The 22,163-nt window shown below is 49.8% G+C and overlaps 6 protein-coding genes across 6 annotated transcripts; 3 read left to right on the plus strand and 3 right to left on the minus strand.

Annotated features, from left to right (window-relative positions):
• Window positions 1-147: 147 nt before the first annotated feature.
• FOBCDRAFT_41697 (uncharacterized protein) lies at window positions 148-5,662 on the plus strand. The gene is made up of 2 exons (XM_054705053.2): window positions 148-413; window positions 700-5,662. Exons 1-2 carry the CDS (start codon window positions 375-377, stop codon window positions 5,263-5,265), a joined length of 4,605 nt encoding a protein of 1,534 aa, XP_054561028.2. The 5' UTR covers window positions 148-374; the 3' UTR covers window positions 5,266-5,662.
• A 614-nt stretch (window positions 5,663-6,276) lies between these two features.
• Window positions 6,277-8,075, minus strand: FOBCDRAFT_294792 (uncharacterized protein). Its single transcript, XM_031186530.3, has 3 exons — window positions 7,926-8,075; window positions 7,684-7,874; window positions 6,277-7,618 (listed from the first exon to the last, which is right to left on the minus strand). Exons 1-3 carry the CDS (start codon window positions 8,044-8,046, stop codon window positions 6,419-6,421), a joined length of 1,512 nt encoding a protein of 503 aa, XP_031037665.2. The 5' UTR covers window positions 8,047-8,075; the 3' UTR covers window positions 6,277-6,418.
• Window positions 8,076-9,408: 1,333 nt separating this feature from the next.
• On the plus strand, window positions 9,409-9,920 carry FOBCDRAFT_261990 (uncharacterized protein; the record flags this gene model as incomplete). Its single annotated transcript, XM_059611288.1, has 2 exons — window positions 9,409-9,626; window positions 9,728-9,920. 2 exons carry the CDS (start codon window positions 9,409-9,411, stop codon window positions 9,918-9,920), a joined length of 411 nt encoding a protein of 136 aa, XP_059467378.1.
• A 3,739-nt stretch (window positions 9,921-13,659) lies between these two features.
• FOBCDRAFT_185180 (uncharacterized protein) lies at window positions 13,660-15,468 on the minus strand. The gene is made up of 5 exons (XM_031186519.3): window positions 14,755-15,468; window positions 14,630-14,699; window positions 14,150-14,575; window positions 13,974-14,094; window positions 13,660-13,918 (listed from the first exon to the last, which is right to left on the minus strand). The coding sequence occupies exons 1-5, from the start codon at window positions 15,113-15,115 to the stop codon at window positions 13,859-13,861; spliced, it is 1,038 nt and encodes a 345-aa protein (XP_031037654.1). The 5' UTR covers window positions 15,116-15,468; the 3' UTR covers window positions 13,660-13,858.
• Window positions 15,469-17,306: 1,838 nt separating this feature from the next.
• Window positions 17,307-19,135, minus strand: FOBCDRAFT_225999 (acyl-CoA dehydrogenase/oxidase). Its single transcript, XM_031186518.3, has 2 exons — window positions 17,796-19,135; window positions 17,307-17,691 (listed from the first exon to the last, which is right to left on the minus strand). Exons 1-2 carry the CDS (start codon window positions 18,986-18,988, stop codon window positions 17,601-17,603), a joined length of 1,284 nt encoding a protein of 427 aa, XP_031037653.2. The 5' UTR covers window positions 18,989-19,135; the 3' UTR covers window positions 17,307-17,600.
• A 107-nt stretch (window positions 19,136-19,242) lies between these two features.
• On the plus strand, window positions 19,243-21,314 carry FOBCDRAFT_226001 (carboxyl transferase). Its single transcript, XM_031186517.3, has 3 exons — window positions 19,243-19,955; window positions 20,008-21,052; window positions 21,108-21,314. Exons 1-3 carry the CDS (start codon window positions 19,417-19,419, stop codon window positions 21,228-21,230), a joined length of 1,707 nt encoding a protein of 568 aa, XP_031037652.1. The 5' UTR covers window positions 19,243-19,416; the 3' UTR covers window positions 21,231-21,314.
• The last annotated feature ends 849 nt before the right edge of the window (window positions 21,315-22,163 follow it).

Raw genomic sequence — 22,163 nt, forward strand, 5'->3', positions numbered from 1 at the left:
GCTAAGTACAGGTAGAGGGCTAGCGTGGGTGGGGTCTGCCAATCGAGGCTAGTGCTAGTGGCTTGATACCTGTCGTCATCAGGTCTTCTCTAACGAGCATGGACATGGAACCTCCCTCCCTCGTCTCCGTCCAGTCCTTGGAGTCTTCCTCAAACTACTTTTTTAGCTGCCCTAATTTCCGTCTCAACCCATCCCATTTAATCCTGACGTATACACGACACAGCATTTCTTACTACGACTACCTTGACTCACATCTCAGCGTCATTATTTACTAACCTCCGAAAATCCGTGGCCTTGATCTTGATGCAAGCCGTCTGTTGAGCTGAGCTGGCCTTGCGCCGCTTTCGATCTAGTCAAGCTTAAACCAGCCCATCATGTTTGGAGGTTCAAGGAGGCATCGTCCTCCCACTCAGGTGAGCCGTCTTCGTCCTCTGTGTAGTTCACTATTGCGACTCCTATAAAACCGGTTTTGGCTTTTGGCTTTTGGCTTTTGGCCCGCTATGGAACCCGCCCTGGTAGGCAAAAGCCATTAACTTAAGCTCACCACCTATCGAGACTTGCCGCATTTGTCTTTGTCTTTGATTATTGTCTTTGGCTTTTATCCCTTGATGCGACCCTCTCCCTCTCGATCCGACTCTCTTTTCCTTTCCATCGCTTTCGCAATTACACGTCGTTGCTAACATGGCGCTCTCATCTCAGCCGTTGACCCGGGAGACTGCCAATCCCAACGCTGCGACAGCCGCCGCCTCGGCCTTTCTAAGGCGTGAATCGACGCCATCTCTGTCATCAGCTGCTGCGGCTGCAGCTCTAAAGGCACGACCTACAACCCCCACCAATGTATCGCAGGTTCAATCGAAACGAGTTGCGCGGAGGAGCGCTTCCGTCTCGTCTACAGGAAGTCGGGACAGGAGGAGTCGGGAACTACATCGATCGCCGAGCGCGAGTTCTATGACAGAACGGACCTTTCGATCACCCTCGCCTTCACCAGCACGGCTCGCTGCCCCGCAAGCCCAGGATGTTCCTCCAGTGCCCAAGATTCCCCAGCATGAGCACAACAAGACCAATCCGAAGAGTTCGACCCACAAACGAGCAACAAGCTTGCAAACGCAACATTTCCAAACCGCAAGCCAAAAGATGAAAAACGGCCAAGCTCAAGGCTCATGGTTTGGGGCAGCTGCAGGGAACGATTTGTCTAACGTGCGTCGCGCCCCTGTGGCTGATAAACGGGCATCTGCAGATTTACGGTCAAGCAGCCCGAACTCTATCAATTTCTCGTATCCTCGCTCTATGACAGAGCCGCCAAGCCCATCAAGCAATGCCATGGTGTACGATCCCCATTCGAGACGGATGGTTCCTCAGGCACAGCTTTCGATGATAGATCAGACTGTCCGTGATGCATCAGAGAAACCTGTTCGCAAGCAAAAGCATGCCGGACCCAGGACTGGCACTCACTTGTCCAAGGGAACCGTCGGGAGACTCAAGGGCACTGCAGTCGAGCCAGCCTCACCACCACCAAAGGCAGTCGCAAGACCACAAAGCCCTTCAGATACTTATGGTGCGATAACACAACAGCCTGGGCACCTCAGGCAGTCCAATCACCCAGAAGCTGACCCTGAATCTGAGCTCGAATCAGATCCTGAGTCTGAGCCAGAAACCACGCGTGAGGTGAAGCCTGACCCCAACTCCAACTCCAGCCTGTCAACTGGACAAACATTAATTCAGCAAGAACAAGAGTCAGGTGTCGAGACACCGAGACATCCGAATCAGGCTATTGTAAGCCCACCAGCAGTAACAAAATCCGAAGCATCGGTTAGAAAGCGTCCTTCTGTAGTGCATGAAGACCCCGAACTAGAGGAGGAGGAACAACGAGAGGCTGCCCAGCCGGCGCCTACCGACGAACACCCAATGGATGGAGTAAATGCCATCCCTGTGAAATCAACCTCGCCACCTCAACAGTCACCGGAAGCTACACCAATCCCAGGTCCCAGTGAGACTGTGCGCCGAAGCCGAGTGCATTCTGAAAGTCCTGCTCGCAGCCCTGCCCGTACAACCCATTTTGCTCCCAAGACCGATCAGCTACTCGTTAGGCATGAGCCACCTCCAAGGTCGTTGTCGCCACGAAAGTCCGCACTTAAGTACTCAAGTCCTCGGGATGCATCTCCCTCAGAAGATGGCTCAGATGCGTCTGCTGCCTGGTCAGGTATGGCTGGGCGTGAGGAGACAGAACTCTCGCGGAAGAAGAGCGTCAGGGTGAGCTTTGATGATGGAAACACTGCTGTTATCGGGGAGTCTATTCCATCTCCAGATACAGACTCACAAATTGCCAGCCCACAGTCAAGGATGTCTTGGCATAGCATCATTGGGCGAAACAAAAGAGACTCAGTAACTCTGGACGAGGATGAGACCATGACCCCTCGTCCTGCTCTCCCCTCTTTTGGGAGTATTCGCGAGAAGAAGGTCAGGGAGCCTGAGGAGCGACCTTTGGTTCGACCTATGGAGAGATCAGCTTCACCTCCAGCTACAGATTCGTTGCCTTCAGAATCGAATCACAAAGCTCCTGCCCAAGATTTGGCGCAGTCAAGTGATCTGGCTATTGGGTCGGTCTTGGCACAGGAACAGGCCTCCCGCAACGAAGCTAATACTTCCAGATACCGGGAACCACTACCCCCCGTGGTCACTTCTGTTGATGGCCAAGGGTATATAAGCAATAGTGACCTGAGCTCTGATGATGAATCCGAATCAGGCGTTGTATCTAAATCTCAAGCTTCTGCCGAGCCTGTGTCCGAGACCCAGACAACTATTAGCAACCCAGGCAGCCCCTCTGAGAGTAGTTCGGCGAAGTCTAGTCCAAGCGACAACATACCAACCATTTCGATAATACAACCTAGTCCCCGAATCCCCGATGAGAACCAGGCAGAGTCGCCGCAAGACTTCTTCGATGTTCCCGGGGGCTTCCCAGCCGGCCCGACTAATGCTTCAAGTGAGAAGGCTATTTCCGAGGACACCAAGGTATCCTCGTCAGAGCCTCGCCCAAGTCAATCACCCAAAGGAGCTGATCAGCCCGCACCAATTGCGACTCGTCGGTCCTTCGATTCCACTAGTGCAGTGTCTTCAAACTCTCAGATGCATGACATTCAGGAAGAGTCGGAAGAGTCGGAAGGGAGCAGCATTTACAGTGACGCCTATGAGGATCTCTCTGACATGGAAGGCGATGGTTTCTTGTCCCTTGACGCTGTAGTCGACGGCCCCGTCGAATCAGCATTCTCTCAGAAGGTGTTTGAGAAGGCCATTGCAAAATCCAAGGAAACCGATGTGTCTCAGCAGTCCACGCATACTAAGGCTCCCTCTCAGAAACCTCTTCAAACGCCCAGTGACTGGGAAACAGCAAAGGCTTATTGGAGAAGTCTGAGCCCCAAGGACAGACGCCAGCTCGAGAAGGAGGCCATGGAGGAGTCTGACGAGGAAGACATTCCAGCAGAAGCAGCCCGACGCTCGAAACCCAAGACAAAGGCCCAAGCGAAGCAAAAGCAGAAACTTGTTGAAGAGCCTGTGCAAGAGCCTTTGGAGACTTCGGAAGATGCACCTGTCTCAGAAAAGCTTCGCAATCCAACTAGAGTCTACCAAATCCAACCAGGTACTAGTTGGCCTCGTGATGAGGTTACAGAGAAAGCAAAGCAGACTGGAGGTGCCAAACTGCGAAAATCTATGCGGGCTAGTGAGGCTACAACAGTCAGTTATCCCGAGCCAGTTCAAACCGGAGGCATGCGCAAATCTATGAGATCCGGCGCTGCTCCTTCAAGCCCTCAGAACTTACATGATGGGCATTTACGCAAGTCCCTTCGTCAAGAGCCTGAGACTACTACTGGTGTTGCGATGCGCAAGTCGCTTAGGACCAATGGTTCGGCGACTAATGGGCACAATACTGCTCCTACTCAGAGAAATGGTGGTCGGCCAACTTCTTATCAACCAGTGACCACGTCGGAAGCGGTCAAGTCGCAGCGTCGAGCACATTCTGAAGACAGGGGCCCTGCCATGCGATCTACTGCGAAGCCAACCCTTACACGCCGAGGATCTGACTCAAGCGAAAGCAGCTTCCGACGTGCAAAGGCTGGCGGCGGAGAAGGCTTCGGCTTCCGTAAGACAATGAGAGGAAGTACACGGGAACCGGCGGCAGCAGCACCTCCAACAGAAAGCGCGAGGGGCAGCAGCCGATTCAGCCTTCGGTCTCTGTCACCTACCGGATCAGCCTTTCGCCGCAATTCCAATACTAGCTCTCCTCCTCCAGTTATGATGGGCGGCCGTATGCGTCAGTCACTACGTACTGAGTCCAGTGATGCAGGTTCCTCTCGCATGCGGGTTTCTGGATTTGGCCGCTCCTCCAAGGGGAAGAAATCCAAGAGCGGTAGCCGCTTCGATGATTCCAGTGATGAGGATGAGGGCCGCCCAGCCTTCAGAAGTCGTTTTGTCGACTCAAGTGACGAGGATACCCCTTCACCACTCCCCAGGCAGAAGCGTGTACCTAAAACAATGCGCAGTTCTGCTTCAAACAATGCTGCCGCCGCCGCTATGGGAGTCCCGCCTGCTCGCGCAGGCGTCCAAGACTCTCCTGACCTTCCTGACAGCGATGACGAGGAAGAGCAACCTCGAGAGAATCTTGCTTCCAATGGGACGGCTATCACAGTTCCTCGGGCAACATTGAATCGAAGCGGTTCGGGACGAGACGCGATTGCGCCGCAGGCTAACAGCGTCGAGATAACAGGTGGACGACCAGGTCATAAACGACGTGGCAGCTTCATGTCGTCCATTTTGCGTCGCAAGAAGGATCCTGCTGACAAGATCTCTCGAAGCACCAGTGAAAGCGCATCGCGTCGGGACACGCACCTGGAACGAGGCCCTGAACGACTCGCTTTTATTCGAAGTAATAGTGAGAGCCGGGCACATAGCTCACGTCTACACAAACGCGGAGCAAACTGGCCTCTCCAGGACCATCAGAACACTCACGAAGAGGAGGATCAGTTCGACGACGGCTCTCAAAATACATACGTCGTTGACGAAGAGAAGCGCCCCTCCACCGCTGGCGGTCTGGGTCCTTCTCCGTCCTCCCCAACAACAAAGACGGGCTTCCTCAAGCGTCGCAGTACTTCCCACAGCCAAATTGGTGCTGCCAACCACAGTGTCTCAGCCTCAATCGACGGCTCAGAGGTCGGCACGCCCAAGAAGAAGAAGTTTGGGACACTGCGCAGGATGTTCAAGCTTGATGATTAGTGACGTCTCTTGCTGGCTTTCTCGGCTTGCCCTTTTCTTCGTACCATGAATCATGCTTTACTATATTACACATCAAACTTATTCCTCCTCTTTTGAGAAACTCAACACACTCGCTCAAGCATCGCTTTCTTCACAAAGGGAATTCTCATTCCGTCCCTTTTTATAACGCGTCATCGATTTTTGGTATAAGTAACGGATTGGACGGCTTACCCTGAGGGACTGGTCAAGTCGGTTGGACAAAACATACGGTGCAAATCCCGGATTACAAAAAGATTAAGAGTAATATCTATTAGCTATTTTTTCCTAAGTCCTCCAGTTTGATGGTTGTAGTATTAGATACCAGTATTATCAACATCAGCGTTAAGAGTTGGAATATTTCCTTCACGCACAAGGTCACACAATTCCCAAAATATATTTGCCTACCTTAGAACTTACTTTATCAATCGCGAACGCCGCACCGGAACTTGGCGTATTTCAGGTAATATGTCTGGTATGTAGCAAAAGCGTAGGATATGTTGTGAAGAATAATTAGGCTTTTACTTAAAGATGGATAATGAAAGAGGGTGGTTTCTGATTATTAGAAGAACAGATATTAATGTCTTAAGACAGTTCCCACTGTAGTGTTTTATATAATGCTTTCTTTCCCTCGATTAAGTATGCAAAATAAAAAATCTGGCAGCTCCAGGGTAATGGCATAGACTCAAAACGCCGCTTATATCAAGTTCTAAGCAGCATCTGCAATGCCTTGCTTTTAGTTATCTAACTGGTATCAACTGAATTCCCGTTCATTTCCTTCGTGAGATAGACCTTTTAGCCCGTCTTCAGCTTTGTCGTCAACGCCCCGCCCCTTGATTCGATTATGGTATGAAGAACCATACGCGCGGCTTTCAAACTTTCACTTCTGAGCCAGTAGTCCTTTATCATAGAGCAAGAAATTGGGAAATATATCAAATGACCATGCGGGCCGCAAATGTTTTGATGCACCCACGCGACCCTCCGTGACCATGCACCTGGAGTCATACGGAGAAAGAAGCATTTTGCTTAATATGTGAGCTAGGCCCTTGTTTATAAATGGTGTACATAGCCGTGGTGAGACCTTACCACGACACAGAATAACGGTGACATAATGGTTTTTAGGGGTACAAAGAATATCTTAGTTTCTGGATCGCGACCTATCACCGCTTCGTGCCTTTTCTCGTTCAAGTAGTAGTGTTAGCTGGCTTTTTGTGCGTCCTAGAGGTACACTAGCTGTTGTAGTAGGAGGAGTTGGGGTGAAACGAGCATCGAGGATAGAGGGTTGTGGTGGTACAACGGGGATGGTGTGATGTTCAAGCCGTGAATGATCGATAATACTCAAGTCCGACGTGGATCCAAACCCAGATTGATCGAGAATCGTGCCAGTCACCGCAACGTTGGATGTCGACGAGGTGGCTTCCGTAAAGAGTCCAGGTGCTCGAATGTTGTTGTGCGGTTTTGGTTGATCATATCCGCCATGGGAATGGGATCGTGCCATAGGGGGGGTTTCCAGACTCCTTCCACTCTCAAGCGATCCCACTCCGATAGTCGACCTTGAAGAAGCTCCAGACCCTCTTCGTGGTCCGTGGTTCGCAAGGTTTATGAGAGAGCGAGCTTGGGGGAGCACACCTTTCTCTCGATGAATGCTTCGAGGTCGATCTTTAGGGGGTGATGGCCAAGTTTCTTCTTCTATCACGTCCTTGACGACTTCGTTTCTGTATGTAACTGGCCGAACAGGAACTGCTGGTTGTTTTCCTCGTGCCTTCTCGCTCATCGGATATGGGTGACCTTCCCTGGTCATTCCATTCATGTCCTTAGAGGCTGGTTGGTCGTATTCCACATTTGTGCGAGCAATGTTAAGTACGGGCCGCAGCGTGCCATTCCTTGGCCCGCTCGATTTTCCAGCCCCGGCTTCTCGAATAACCGGTCCCGCGCTTGATGATGATTTGCTTAGCTGAGTGGTTTTTTTACTCGTGACGGGAGACGAGGGGGTAAGCTTCTGAGGGGGTGTAATGGCCATTTTCTTCTTCGGCGGATCCGTTACATACACGGGCGCCTCAGACACTGTCGCAGCTGTGCTCCCTGAAGAGGGGATCTCGTCCTCATCAGCGGATTCATGGGGTGATACAAAACGAGCCGTTGGCCGAGGCCCCGATGATGATGGCCCTCGGGCTTTTTTCAAGATTGGGTGGGCGGGTGGCGGCTTTGAGGCACTTGAAGATAATGTTCTTAACGCTGAGTCGGTGGATCTTGAAGGGCGGGACCCTTGGGTTTGTGTCAGTGGTGGGGTCGCCTGAGATTCAGCGGCTTCTAGAATCTGTCTGATCAGGGGTGGTATCTAGGTAGGTTGTGTTAGTTGTCGATGGATGTCATTGTGAGAAGATCAACCTCAATGGCACATACATCGGGTCCTTCCCATCGATTTGGCGGTCCCTTGAGGGGGACAAAGGTTGGTCCAACCGAGATCTCCTCGTAAAGTTTTGCCAGGGCACTACCCTTGAGAAACCTGCGATCACTTCCCCAAACATGCCACCAAAAGTTTTCAAGTCGGCAAGCAGTCGGATCCTTGAGCTTCTTATATGTTGTCGTATACACTAGGAAAGCATAAGTAGTATTCAATGGCAAAGGGAAGATTAGAAATTTACCATGCCAGTACTCCCAAACCTTGTCAGGGGGAACCAAAGGAAAATCAGCAACCTCTTTATATATGTTTTTGGAATTGATGACTATGCCCTTTGGCAGTATCATAGGCATATTCGAATCCATATTTGAGGATTTTGAAGTCTTCAGCAGCCTCCGCAACGATAGGATATGCACTTGGTGTGATAAACGCGCGGCTGCTAATGCCACCCAGTGATTCTTCGACGTAAAAGTGCTTATCGACGACTAGCAATGTGAAGCATGGTCGCTAAATTGAATAATAAGTGAGGGTTAACGGGCCTGTGGTGGAATCGACAGAGGTTAAATGATTGCAGGCACACACAGTGTCACTCAATAAACAGCGATGGCCAATTTCCAATTTAGGTGCCGTAAACCATTGACACAGTCGTTAGAAGTTTTGAAAGCAAGGCAAAGGATTATTCGCTGGTAAATGGCATCTGGATCGCTGAAGTTGTTGTTCCAACGGTCCTGTGATCGGACAACACCAAAGCTGGGCTGGGAGGTGCAGCAGCTGACGGTTGTTAAGGGCACACAGACGCTGCAGGTTATACAAGACTTTTTGTCTCTGCTCTTATTTTGTTCTTCTCGCGTGGATCAATGATTGTTGATCTCCCTCCGAAAGAAACAACGTTGCAAAGAGAACCTCAAACCTCGAGATGGCTTGCGACTCGTAAGCTCGTGGCGCAAAAATTGGCTTCTCGTGTGCAAAAAAGCGGCGAAAGTAACAAACTGTGGACCTTGTGCTGGTGAAGCGAGACAACTTTGGTGAGTGAAACTCCGTGATGCAGTAGAAAGCTTAGCTCAGCGTGAGCTTGAGCTTTAGCTTGAGTTGTGAACTAAATCGAGGGCCGTTCAGGTGCCGTGTAAGTGTAACAGTGTGTTCGGGGCTGTTTCGTTACATCTGCAGGTTGAAGCCTCTTTTAGGAACGAATAAAGTCTGCGCGTCACGGGGTTAGGGGCACGAAAAGGAGAATGGACAGTTGAAGATATAGAAAATTCAGGGTCCAGAGGTAAAAAAGTCTGTACCTGCTAGTGAACCGGAGAAAAAGACGGTGGAGAGCCGGTGGAGGGACTGATGACAATGGCTGAAGATATCGAGCACTTTGAGCTGGATTTCATGGGTACGTTTCGGACTACTGAATTCCGTTGGGTCGGTATACATGAAAACTTCAATAGTGGCGGCGAAGTCGGAGGCGGCAGCTGATGCTGGTTCAAGGTGAAAGAGTACCTCTTTGTACAAGTCAAGTGGTCGGAAGACTCCCACGTCTTCATAACCCGGTGCCGATAAGCTTCGGAGCTGATGCCGTGCCGGCTCAGCACTGTTCAAAAAGACACGGAGTTGCAAGAATAGATAACAAGATCGGTGTGTCACGAAAAGCTTGTGCAAGGCAGTGGTTCCTATAGTTTGCTTGTGACGACGGGAGGGAGAGCGGTTGAAAAGGAGTCCCGTCCGCTTGGTCGGCCAAGATGGCGGCGAAAGACGGTGGAGAGACAGACGAACAAGGTCAGGTACCTTCCGGAGAGGCCGCTACTTCGCTGACCGGTCCAGGCCACAATGATCCAATTTTGATGAGTGAGTACCCTGACAGCGGAATGAAACAGAGCCTCTGCGTCGACAGAGCCAGGGCGCCAGGGGGCCGGGCTCTAGCGACTTATCACCCAGCACGTTTATCTCTTTGGTGGAGGTGAGGTGAGGGATGCTTGTCACCTCATCTGAGGTGCTGTCGAAGCCGGTACGTACTGCGTCGTAGTCTATCGTGCTTGAGTAGTAGGTAAGGTAGCTCAGTGGAGGTGGACCCTCCACAGACAATAGTGGACTTGAGGTGCTATCGGGTGCTGGAGCTGTAAGTGAGAAGCCAAAAGCAAGCACGCAAGCCACGACTGTCAGGGAGGAAGACAGTGCAGGTGCTGGGAGAAGAGATGTAAGGAATTGTACAAGGAGTGGAGTGGAATACAATGCTAAGGAGACGTCGAATTAAGAGGTTGGAGAATAAAAGTAAAAACAGGATGGGGAAATGGAAAAAAGGAAACCTCGACCCTGGGCTTTAAGATGGCCTGGACTGGAACTCGAGCTCTTTCCGTTGGTGATCTGGGTTGACGATGGGGCTGTTCCTTCCCTAGCTTAGCTCCTCATGACCTTCAGGAAGGCACCCGTGGGGCAGAGCTTGGCGGGGCTTCTAGTGGCTGTCCCTGGTCTACGAGCCCTGGGGTTCAGTACCTTGGGTGCTATGGATGTGGATGTCAAAGGAGAGGAATGATTCAGAGAAGCTTATGGCTATATCATGATGATATGATGCAAGAGATTTGAAGAACCAGGATCTAATTGATGTAATACTCGAGTAGATCTGCTTGGCATCTCGCAGCAAAAGAGCCCAACAATATTCCTCAGTCTTGATGAACTTCTTGAACCCACAGACAGACGAGGGCAGTGGATGGAGAATATGCGCTAGCAGGGGAGGTTACACTGGAACCTGAACTACCGGACACGCGGGCACCCTGTGACGTGCCCTTGGGCTGAACCTCACGGGTTTCTATTCTCACATGGGCATGGACTTGGGGCTGACCTCGACTAATGAGATCCATTCTACATACGATGATTGGAACTTTGACCCAATTTTAAATCCAGATTAGTAGTCGCCTTTATCAATTCTACTGTGAATTTTAAGTTCTATCCTTTGACGATTCAAAGATCTAGGCACTGCACCTGTAGTCTTGTCTTACATCTCACTGAATATCTGTTGATGGATGGGCAGCAGGGCTGACAAGCTGTGTACAGTTGCCTCAGGGAGCAAAAAACCTTAGGACCTCTACTCTAAGTGATAAAAGGATTTATACAAGCTTAGTTTAAGCTTAGAGAGGTATTTAATTAGTTATTTTTATCACTTAGGATAAAGGTCTCAAGTTATCTTTGTCTCCCCTAGAGTTGTTATGGTACAAATACCTTACCTTACTCTCCTCACTCCCATCTCGTAACTGTGGCTGAGTACTCTATGTAGGGTGCATAAGGGGACAGGGGCTACCTACAGCATCGACAAGGATATGTATCTCAACATCAAGGTCACGGGTCCAATACTGAAATGAGATATCACCAATCATCAACTTCCAAGTCAATACTGTCCGGCTTCATGCAGGGCGAGCTGTCATTATGAATCAGGACCCAGATGTTTCGTGTTGGCCGCCTTCCGAGCCTGAATGATATATGACCGTGAATGAATTCACCGCCTCCATGTCAATAGGCTTTTACAGATCGAAAGTTAGTCATAACTGATTACCCTGATCTATAACGGCTTTCTTTCAGCTTGAATTTAGACAGTTCAAGTTCCCGGGCTCTCAGCCTTCATCTAGGTGCAGTACCACAGTCGAGGCTTTGGCCTCATAACCAACAGAGGCGATCATGTACACGATTTGCGGCTCTGCGAGCCCTCTCCCTCATAGTTCCTGACTCAATACCGCCCAAAAGGGGCACGATCTTCGACCCAACCGAAACATGACTTTCACACCGAGTTCTAGAACAGTTTTTAACGACTCAGATAACGACTCAGAGCCTAACTTATCTGCAACTCATCTCCTGACCTCTCAGAAGCTGAAACCGTCACATTGTCTGACATAAACTAGACTATCTCTATCCGGGCGAGATGATCAACCTGGTTGGCTGAGTGGATTGGCTGTAGGAGATTCTACCAGGATTCCCCTCCACTACGGCTCAATCCTTTCATTGCGATTTTCTTTTCTTTTTATCTCCCTTTTGTCTTTTCCTCTTACAGGAGGCGCAATTTTCTTAGAGTCTTCTGATCTGTTTCTCGGCGGGGTCGATCAATAAGGTACCCAGCATCGTCATGGTCGTGTGACTGACCACATCAGCCACATGGGACAGCACAGACTCGATGCGTCCGTTTATCAGACTTTCGCTTCTCTGAGGCTCTTCCCCGCTTCCAAGTAAGTTCCAAGCTGTGTTGTAATGTTTCACGAGACCAATTCAAAACTCTTTGGGCGGAGGTCGCCTTGTTCCTGGAGGCACCTGACGCTGAGATGATGAAAGGAGGGGTTCACAGCCAGCCATCCCGTCTCTAGGCTTGGACTAAAGGTAAACTTTCTCGAGAGTTCAAGCATTTGTCGGCCGAGAGGAATTGCGGGATTCGTCACGCGTACCGGTATGGAGAGTTGTGCCTTGGTTGAAACCGGCAATGATGAGAGGTGCTCAACGTCGGCTTTAGAGTTGGAGACTTTGGAGACTCGGCTAACTGTGGAGAGCTTAAGCTTGAAAGAGCTCTTGTATGCCATGGACATGCCCATGACCACGTCGCGTTTGGGCCTTTGTCCGGGGAAACAAACATGCATACCCTGTATGAGTGCGTGGTTGACCTGCTATCGACATACCATCGAGTCTGCTTGTGGTGAGACCTTCATTCATCGTCTATCTCACCCAGGTCACGCACCCACGTGGTCAAGAGTCCAGTGCAAGGTACCTTCGGGTGCCTCGAGTCGACAGGCCTCCCCACGCTGTGAGCCACACCCAAGCTTCATGGTTGTGGGGATCCTTGTTAGAGATCCTGGACTGGAGCTTCTGTCAGAGATGGAGGGGTTGCAGATGATCAAAAAATGCAATACAAAGCTTCCTATTTGGTCACCGCGGGCCGACACTGATTTTCAGGGTGATTGCGCCATCTGTACCATTCGGAGGGTCATCGCTCGACTATCGGATGTCGGAGGTCAGGTATGGAGTGATAATGAAGTTGATGTTGAATATTCACATTCAAGACAGCATAGGTACATACCTTGGACCAACGACGACAATGGAATGCTTATGGTGGCATTTATGAGCATTGATTCAAATACTGTTCTTGTATCACCTTGTTCATCATCTATCATAATGGGCCGTGGATAAGACTTGATCCAGATTCATGGTTAAAGCTTACCATACCCTACCACAACATCTCCATCCTGCAACCACCATCTTGTGCCAGATTTTAGGCCACGGCCACGTACAATCACACAATCTCAGAGTTTTCACCCTCACATCTGACTGATACCCGACAATCGTGGTGGCTGCATCTATAGTTGCATCCAAACGTGATTGTGTGCTGTAGCTGATCTAACCTACAACGGCAGCTGTTTGGCTGTACCATGGCATCGGTTTCAACGAACGTGTTGGGGTTTCTCTGCAGCCCGATCCTGTTTCGGTCGGCAGTGCCGTCAGGCATTTGCTGGGTGTGGCGGGTTGCACTCGGGAATGTCATGGGTTTTAATCTGCAGCTATCCGATCTCGGGAAGTGTCACATACCCGCATCTCTTTGACGGTACGGTACAGTACGATACCTTATCTAAGGATATCATGAACCGCGACAGGGGCTGAGCTACAATGAATGAAAATTTTCAACTGGCCTTTTAGTGCTGCCAAGAAATGCATGTTCAAAGCAAGAATGCGTTGATAAGCAAAAGAAGAATTACGGAGTAAGCAAATGTTCACAGCCATGCCCAATCGTATTTCACTATCAAATGTACACTCCGGACAAGGAAACACGAAAGAATTGCCTGAACAGAACATTTCAAAGAACCCAAAAACCCCTTGAACCATTCGTTCACATCGGTATAGTGGGATCCTTAAGACATGTGTCCATATGCAACACTTCATGTAATAACATTACTATTGATAAGTGTCAACCCATTTCTGACCGCATTAAACATTTGTGTTTCAATTTGACAATAAATCAAGTTACAGGTCAATGTCAATGTCAAAAGTTATAGAAAGCATAGGTGCTCATTTTCTTCAAGGCATCGATCGATGTGCAAGTTTCCTCGTCTCATTAGATACAGTATCGAATTCCAATCGCCATCGGGCACGCCAGCCCAACCGTATGAAAAACCAATTAGGGTGCAATTTTAGCCAAACTCCTTTTCGCCTTTGTTTCATTGAAACTTAAGTTACGGTGTAACCGCCGTCAACTCGGATATCAGCACCAGTGACATAGGAGGAGGCCTGTCAAGGATCACCGATGAGTTCAGAATTTCGAAATGCCAGGGAGTAAACTTACATCAGACAGCAGAAAAGCAACGGGACCCATGAGATCTTGAGGTTGACCCATCTTACCTTGAGGAATGAGAGAAGTCCACTTCGCTTTCAGATCAGGATTGTCGTCAAGAATCTTCTGGGTGCTGTGGTGACCACGTTAGTTACAGCTTTACTGGAAGCAGCTTTGAGTGCACTTACAGAGCAGTAAGCATGTAGCCAGGAGAGATGCAGTTAACTCGAATGTTGGCATGAGCCCATTCGACGGCGAGAGATGCGGCAAGGTGTCGAACACCAGCCTTGGCAGCGTTGTAAGGAGCCTGGGGCTGAGGGACGTTGACAATGGCACCGGACATGCTACCGATCATGACAATGCTTCCTGGGGCCTTTCGCTCCATCAGGTGGCGGGCAACTGAGGTCGCAAAGAGGTAAGTGCCGTCAACGTTGACAGCCCAAAGCTTGCGGAGACGGTCGATGGGGTAGTTAACGGCTTCGAAGTTCTCAGTGAAGCCAGCTGAAGTGACCAGGTTGTCGATTTTTCCATGCTCCTTGACGACCTCAGCGATACAAGCCTCGACAGACTCAGGGTCAGAAACATCGGCATAGTGGGCTGTGACCTTGGGGGTTCTAGGGAATATGTTTAGTCTTGCACAGTTGGAGCTTGTGAAATGATGGACTCACCGTCGAGCTCGAGGGTTCTCCTTCTTGAAAGCTTCAATGAGAAGACTGGTCTGCTTTTCGGCTTCTTCCTCTGCAACATGGTCAGTATGACTTCTTTGTTCGCTGATCATAAGATATGCACTTACTGTTCATGTCAACAAGAGCAAGGTGAGAGCCAGAAAAGACCATTCCCTGGCCCATGACAAGGCCCAAACCACGAGCACCGCCAGTGACGATACCGACATGACCATCAAGCGAAAATGTGGGAAGTGTAGGCTTCACGTACTGGCCACCAGTGCCAGCGACAGGCTCACTGCTAGGGAGCTCATGGTCTTCTGGGTACTCGACCTCGATCTGAGGATCAGTCTGAGCGTATTTTCCGGGCTTGTCCTGACGAGGAGGGCCACTGTGAAGCTTTCGTGCACCAGCAAACGTGATAGAAGGGCGGATCAGAGCTGGAGCGACAACGCGGCGCGTACAAAGGCGAAGAGCAGGTGCAAAAGACATAGTCGAAGAGCAACTCAAAGTGCGGGTATCACGAGAAGATGCGTGGAGGAGGGAGAAAGAAAAAGGAAGACTCTCTAAAGAGAGACGATATTGTTTTATAAAGCAAACAGTGGCAGCCCAAAACCCAAGACTTATGAGCTCAGGTGGCAAGAGCTTGAAGCTGGAGCTCCCTAAGCTTGACGTCGATGGTGCAGGGATAAGCACTGCTGATTAGCGCCCAGGAACAAAAGCGGGAAAAGATGTGTACGCCAATGATGCCGCCAAAGTCAACTGTAATCCAAATTGGAGAACAATGGTGACAATTGGATGGATGGATGGATGAGGAGGAGGAGCTGACGTGGAGGGAGATAATTGATGATGAAGGAATGGAGGTGGGAAGCAATTGTTTATTTATTTGTTATATTACCTACACCACCAAGAACTCGTAAATGGAACTAGACTACCAGTATTTGCTGATATTGTGCTGAGCCTCACGTTTCCCAAAATTTTGAGGTCTCGTGTAGCGCTCGTCGTTCATCCCGCCTGGCCTGGGCCCGAGTAACGGGAGAGCTCCCCACCAAAAAAGCCTCCAAAGTCCACTAAAAACCTGGCCCCCACCCCCGGTTCGGCCGGCTCTCATCTCATCTCAACGACATTTGATGGATAAATCCACAATTCTATCTCGAATCCACGATGCATCAACGGGGATTATGTGCGCGGATCCCTTCCAATTGTTCCAATTTGGCAACGCACATTACGATTGACGGTCTAGAATTCCCATCCATCTCGTCTTCCTCCCCTTTCCCCTCATTTACCCATCATTACCAAGACATTATTACAGTCTAGGTACGCTCAGATATCGCGTGGACTGACTGGATGGGAACCCCGCCCCAGGCATCAATTTAAAGAGAATGACCCAAGAGCCTGACCTAACTTCATCTCTCCTAAGTAGCCTCTGGACTATACTGAGAACATACTGGAATCATACCATCAAAGTCTTCCAACATGTTCGATGGCTTAAGCGAGATGGAGACTAACATGAATGGGTAGCCCAGAAACTCGCAGGCAGCAGTTATTCAATCTTGAGGACCCAAAATTATAGAAGCCCGATCGCGGTAGTGCACTAACCCCTGACACTTGAACAGTCCCGGGTTTCCATTTTTGGATCCAGAGGTGGAGGTCAGAGACATCCCCACAATGTTAACACTCGCCTAACCAAGGAGCTCTCCAGGTGAGAGCATGGGGTATCGATACCCATGGAAGAACTCCCCAAAGCCAATGTTTCCTCTCTTCCAATTATCTCTACAATCCCTGCCCGTGGCCGCATAGCTCCGCTCTACGGCATCAAAACCGACCTTCTAAACGTTCTAGACAAGTAAATCATCACTCGTGTCCGACTGGGTGTTTCAGAGCCTCAACATGCAAGCTGCAATAGCCTATGATCCCGGTGGTAGAGTGACTTGAGAAGAAGAAAAGCAAAGAAAGATGCACACGGCATGAAGCCAAGAATGGTCAGGGCCACCACTTCAACATGTTCGGTGGCGGGTCTATTAGACTCGGTGTGTGCAGGTGAGGTGTGTTGGCACCGCTTCACTGTTCGGCATGCCAAAGTCAGAAGTACGAACATAATAGACAGTAGTCACAGTTTGATCGATCGGAATGTCTCATGTCTCACTCAGGAGAGAGAAGAGGGAACTAGTAAGAAGAAAACAATAGAAATTGACCGACCTGTTTGGATCGGATCATCGTGTCACGAGGCCCTCGGCAAATCAACCAGGCCAGGTTATCAAAAGCAAAATCAACCAGGGCTTTTTATTCGAGTTTTGGTTTGAACCCGACTACTTCGCCGAGCGGTATTATTGGAACATTGGAAACAAATGGAAACTTGTCATTGCTGCAAGATGTGACAAGAGCCTGATAGGAAATGTCATTTTGGTGGGGGTAGCCGACAACTCAATACCATCAGACAAAATATCACGATCTTTATAATTCAGTGCTCGACCGTTGGATTCCTGATCAATGCTTCCGTAATTTGCTATGAACTCTGTCAGCAAGCGAGAGATTCTGAGTTATCCAATGGCAACGAAGACATGCCTGTTCAAGGTTGGGGATTTAATTGAGCCTCCATTGACTACTCCTACGTTGCGTGGGGGTTGTCGCTTGGTACATCGTGAGATTCACAAACTTTCGTCAGACTTGATAATTTCCTGAATTTTTTGAATTTTTTATCTTCTTGTTTCTTAATTCCTTTGTTCTATTGGTTATTCAATCCATTCCGGCCAATCTCATGATACGCAATTCTTGCATCATAGCATACTTGATCAAGATCGGATCGCTCTCGTCTAACAACTGGCCCTGCGAGAGTCAACGATAGCTACACCTGTGGAACTAATCTGCTAGCTCGGGACCTTTTTTTTTTTAAACTATTCCATGGCTCATGCATTGATCCTGGTGCATGTTTTCATAGGTGAACCCACGCATAATGTTGTATTGTTGTACTTCCTCTTCAAGCCTGCGCATACTCCTTGTTGAAAGCCCTGCCGATAACCATTCTTCGAATCTCGGAAGTACCGGCTCCAATCTCATATAATTTGGCACTGAACATGTGGTTAGTCAACAGTTCAGAATACAATTATGTGCCCAAGGCTCTCAACCTCTTCAAAATTGACACCGGAGAGACAACAAGGGGTGTTAAACTTACTCTCGAAGCAATCGTGATGCGGGCATTTCCTCAACATAACCCATTCCACCAAGAAGCTGAATACAGTCAAGTGTGCACTCAGTCGCCCGCTCAGCTGCATACAAGATAGCTCCCGCGCAGTCCTGTGTGCGGATCAAACCGTTATCGTCGACCGCCTTGGCGGTTGTGTAGGTATAGGCGCGAGAAGCCTGGAGCTTCGTGTACATATCGGCCAGCTTGCCCTGGAGCAACTGGTTGTGAGCAATAGGCTGACCGAACTGCTTGCGCTGGTGTGTGAAGGGTAGGGCAACATCTAGTGAAGCCTGCATGATGCCCAGAGGTCCAGCGCTCAACACCAAGCGCTCCAGATCGAGACCTTCCATCAGGACTCGCACACCTCCGTTGACCTTGCCAAGGATGTTCTCTGTTGGTACGAAGACACCGTCAAACATGAGTTCGCCGGTGTTGCTGCCGCGCATGCCCATCTTGTCGAGCTTGCGGGCACAGCTGAAGCCCTCACTCTTGGTATCCACGATGAAGGCTGTGATACCTTTAGAGGCCCTCTCAGGCTCTGTCTTGGCGTAAACCACAATAACATCGGCATCAGGGCCGTTAGTGATCCACATCTTGGATCCGTTCAGCACGTAACCACCGTCAACGGCCTTTGCTGTTGTTCGCATGCTGACGACGTCACTGCCAGCACCAGACTCAGACATGGCCAGCGCGCCAACACTTGTGCCAGCAATGAGGCCAGGTAGGTACTTTTTCTTCTGCTCTGGAGATCCATTGAGTTGCAACTGGTTAACGCAGAGTTGTGAATGTGCTGCGTAGCTGAGACCGATAGAACCAGAGGCTCGCGATAGCTCCTCCATGACAATGATGTGCGCCTGGTAACCCATAGCGAGACCGCCGACGTCCTCGTCAGCTGTGATGCCTAGGAAGCCAGCTTCACCAAGCTTTTGCCACATCTCTGCTGGGAAGGCATTTGTCTTGTCTGTCTTTGCGGCGACCTCCTCTGTGATCTCACGGCGTGTGAATTCCTGCACACGCTCCCTCAACTCCTCGAGCTCCTCATTTGAAGGAGCTTCGAAGCCTTTGGGGTGTTTAGAGGAGTGCAAGCGAGACTGAATGGCGGGGAGAGTGACAGCTGGACGGAACCGACGTGCCACGACAGGTCGTGCCAGAGATCTGAATGTTCGTACGCTTGTTGCCATTGTGAAGGTGTACACGACTGAGATGAATGAAGTAAAGGATAGAGCAATAAGATCTTGAGAGTATTTCTCTGCTTATCTTGTTTTTTTTTCTTTCCCCCTTGTTTTCTTAGATAGATTTGAAAATGACACGACCGAGGGAGTGAAAAGCGGCCGGAAAACACGGGCTTCGATAGCCGTCTTTGATGGACCCGGCTCGTCGCGGCTTCTAGCGGCCGGCCCGCTTACCCCAGGTTTTCGACGTCACAAGCCTCGGCCTTTGGCGTAGCCCGCGCTTCGGCTTTAGCAACTGTTCATTCTTTAGGAGAATTAAGAAGAGCTTCCTTATTTTCCGTCCTTCGTCCTTGAAAGAGCCTCGTACTCTCGCCGCAGACTTCTTCCAAAGCGAATTGAGTATCTCAGAATCACCAAAAAGAGCCTTTAGATCAGATATGACGCTATCACGTTCATCGCGCCAGGCGATACTGCTCGGTCGTCAGTTCAGTCGGCGCACACAGATATCTTCACAGAAACGAGCTGTCGCAAATCTCACTCCTCCACACCAGGCCAATGCCATCTCACGGATTCAGACAAACGTTGATCCGTCGTCAGACGAGTTCAAGGAGAATGAGAAGCAGATGAGCGAGGTCATGAGCCGCATGCAGGAGCTCGCCCGCAAGATTCAGCAGGGAGGACCTGAGAAGGCCAGACAGAAGCACATCGCACGCAAGAAAATGCTCCCCAGAGATCGAGTTACGGCTCTGATTGACCCTGGAACTACATTTATGGAGCTCTCCCCAATGGCTGGTCATGAGCTCTATCCAGAGGCTGAGGTGCCTGCAGGCGGTATCATCACTGGTGTGGGTGTTGTCGAGGGAGTGACATGCGTGATCGTCGCCAATGACAGCACGGTCAAGGGCGGCACATATTATCCCATTACAGTCAAGAAGCACTTGCGAGCGCAAGCTGTCGCAAGAGAAAACAAATTACCGTATGTAACCAAACATCTCACACAGCATGATTTGTGAATTGACAGCTGCCAGATGCATCTACCTCGTCGACAGCGGCGGTGCCAACCTCCCCCACCAAGCTGACGTTTTCCCCGATCAGAACCACTTTGGTCGCATCTTCTATAACCAAGCCCGCATGAGCTCGGAGGGTATTCCCCAGATCGCTGTGGTCATGGGTCCTTGCACAGCAGGTGGCGCCTACGTCCCAGCAATGAGTGACGAGAGCATTATCGTCCAAGAGCAGGGTCACATTTTTCTCGCCGGTCCTCCCCTTGTCAAGGCTGCGACAGGAGAGGTTGTCAGCCATGAGGACTTGGGAGGTGGCAAGATGCACTCTTCTGTGTCTGGTGTTACAGATTACCTGGCTGTGGACGACGCGCATGCTGTCGTATTGGCTCGTCGCTGCATTAGCAACCTCAACTGGCCCAAGAAGTCACCAGAGACTCAAGGCCCCAAGCCTACCTTCTCAGAACCTCTCCACGATCCCGAGGAGCTTCTTGGCATTGCTACCACCAACCTGCGAAAGCCTCTGCCTATTCGCGAGGTCATTGCTCGTGTTGTGGATGGCTCTGAGTTCTCCGAGTTCAAGCGCGACTTTGGTACTACTCTCGTGACTGGCTTCGCCGAGATCTACGGCCACAAGGTTGGCATTGTAGCCAATGACGGTATTCTCTTTGCCTCGTCCGCTGTCAAGGGCGCTCACTTCATTGAGCTCTGCTCTCAGCGCGGCATCCCATTGGTATTCCTACAGAACATTTCCGGATTCATGGTAGGATCACAGTCTGAGCGTGACGGTATCGCAAAGCACGGTGCCAAGCTAGTCACAGCTGTTGCATGTGCAGATGTACCCAAATTCACCGTCGTCGTTGGTGGCAGCTACGGCGCCGGAAACTACGGAATGTGCGGACGAGCCTACAGCCCACGATTCTTGTGGATGTGGCCCAACGCCAAGGTTGGTGTTATGGGTAGCGAGCAATTGGCTGCTGTGATGGAGACTGTCGGCAAGACTGTCGACGGTGGGCTAAAGGAGCGTATTGAGAAGGAGAGTGATGCCACATTCTCCTCTGCTCGATTATGGGTAAGTCACATCCTCGTGGCTCTTTGTGAAGGAATCGAGGCTAACATTCTTGTAGGACGATGGCATTATCCCTCCTCAACATACAAGACGATACCTGGGTCTAGGTCTGCAGGCTGCTATGGGAGGTAGAAACGAGGTCAAGGCGGGTGATACCAAATTTGGCGTCTTCCGAATGTAATGACTTGTATGCAGTAAAATATGTTAATTTATTAGAGGCAACTACTGAAGTTTATGTTGGCATGTGAGTTGTCAAAGAGTTGGGAAAGGTTGGACATGGTATAGTGCTTTGTGAATAAGTTAATAGCCCAGTATGACTTGTCCGGCGCATCCCTGTTACAGTCCTCAAGCCTTTACTCGTAAGCTTACACGACCTACACGTAAGTTATATATATAGATGTTCCAAGCTCGTATAGTCGAGTGTGCGCCCCATCTCTGAATGGAACTGATACCCACTAGCCAACGCATGCACGACTGTTGGACGTTGGAATGCAAATGTTCCCAGTGTCGAAATATTCTTCTGTGACACCCGCCACTTTATCTGGCTTTAAGTTATGTGAATCCAATCGCCTTGTTGATCAAAATCACTGATGGGACGTGTCTTGGTTTTAGATTTGCAATGAGGTATCCTAATAGTGAATATCACAACTGTAGAGAACCAAAGTTGAGTCAAAAGAGGTTTTTAGATATAATATAATAAGAAACTGTATATTCCGTATACTGAATAAGCCATGTTCTCGCTGTTAGATATTGACAAATAGGTTTTGCTTTGTGACGGTTGGATTAGCTTACCCTAGAGATACGTGGAATACGCGGGTTATCGAAAATCAATGACTGATCGACACTTGACAAAGATCCATCCCACCCTGGCAACTGATGACGTTCAAGGGCCCCTCCACCGATAAACATGAAACACGCCAAGGAAGGACGATGGAACACAACTAAAGTGATAACTTGCAGGTCTGATTGTCTGGACCCGGCGCCCGAACATTGATCAATTATGTACTGCCATTCATGGCTGTTTGCTTTTGATCATGTGAAGCTTCGAGTCGAAACAAACAGTAATTACGTATTTTTAAATAAATGTCATCTTGTCGACCAAACGAAGCAACTG

This window comes from Fusarium oxysporum, chromosome VI, assembly GCF_013085055.1.
Source record: "Fusarium oxysporum Fo47 chromosome VI, complete sequence".
Lineage (NCBI taxonomy): Eukaryota > Fungi > Ascomycota > Sordariomycetes > Hypocreales > Nectriaceae > Fusarium > Fusarium oxysporum.

Excerpts from the sequence above, each read along its gene's own strand:
- FOBCDRAFT_41697 (XM_054705053.2), top strand. The coding sequence starts at position 375 with ATGTTTGGAGGTTCAAGGAGGCATCGTCCTCCCACTCAG. Across the intron at positions 414-699 it reads GGCATCGTCCTCCCACTCAG|CCGTTGACCCGGGAGACTGC; the intron begins GTGAGCCGTCTT and ends CTCTCATCTCAG.
- FOBCDRAFT_225999 (XM_031186518.3), bottom strand. The coding sequence starts at position 18,988 with ATGGCAACAAGCGTACGAACATTCAGATCTCTGGCACGACCTGTCGTG. Across the intron at positions 17,692-17,795 it reads GCATCACGATTGCTTCGAGA|TGCCAAATTATATGAGATTG; the intron begins GTAAGTTTAACA and ends CCACATGTTCAG.
- FOBCDRAFT_226001 (XM_031186517.3), top strand. The coding sequence starts at position 19,417 with ATGACGCTATCACGTTCATCGCGCCAGGCGATACTGCTCGGTCGTCAG. Across the intron at positions 19,956-20,007 it reads GCAAGAGAAAACAAATTACC|ATGCATCTACCTCGTCGACA; the intron begins GTATGTAACCAA and ends GACAGCTGCCAG. Across the intron at positions 21,053-21,107 it reads TCTCCTCTGCTCGATTATGG|GACGATGGCATTATCCCTCC; the intron begins GTAAGTCACATC and ends ACATTCTTGTAG.
- FOBCDRAFT_294792 (XM_031186530.3), bottom strand. The coding sequence starts at position 8,046 with ATGGATTCGAATATGCCTATGATACTGCCAAAGGGCATAGTCATCAAT. Across the intron at positions 7,875-7,925 it reads GGTTTGGGAGTACTGGCATG|TGTATACGACAACATATAAG; the intron begins GTAAATTTCTAA and ends ATGCTTTCCTAG. Across the intron at positions 7,619-7,683 it reads ATCGATGGGAAGGACCCGAT|ATACCACCCCTGATCAGACA; the intron begins GTATGTGCCATT and ends CAACCTACCTAG.
- FOBCDRAFT_185180 (XM_031186519.3), bottom strand. The coding sequence starts at position 15,115 with ATGTCTTTTGCACCTGCTCTTCGCCTTTGTACGCGCCGCGTTGTCGCT. Across the intron at positions 14,700-14,754 it reads TGCTCTTGTTGACATGAACA|AGGAAGAAGCCGAAAAGCAG; the intron begins GTAAGTGCATAT and ends ACCATGTTGCAG. Across the intron at positions 14,095-14,149 it reads GGCTACATGCTTACTGCTCT|CACCCAGAAGATTCTTGACG; the intron begins GTAAGTGCACTC and ends TGGTCACCACAG.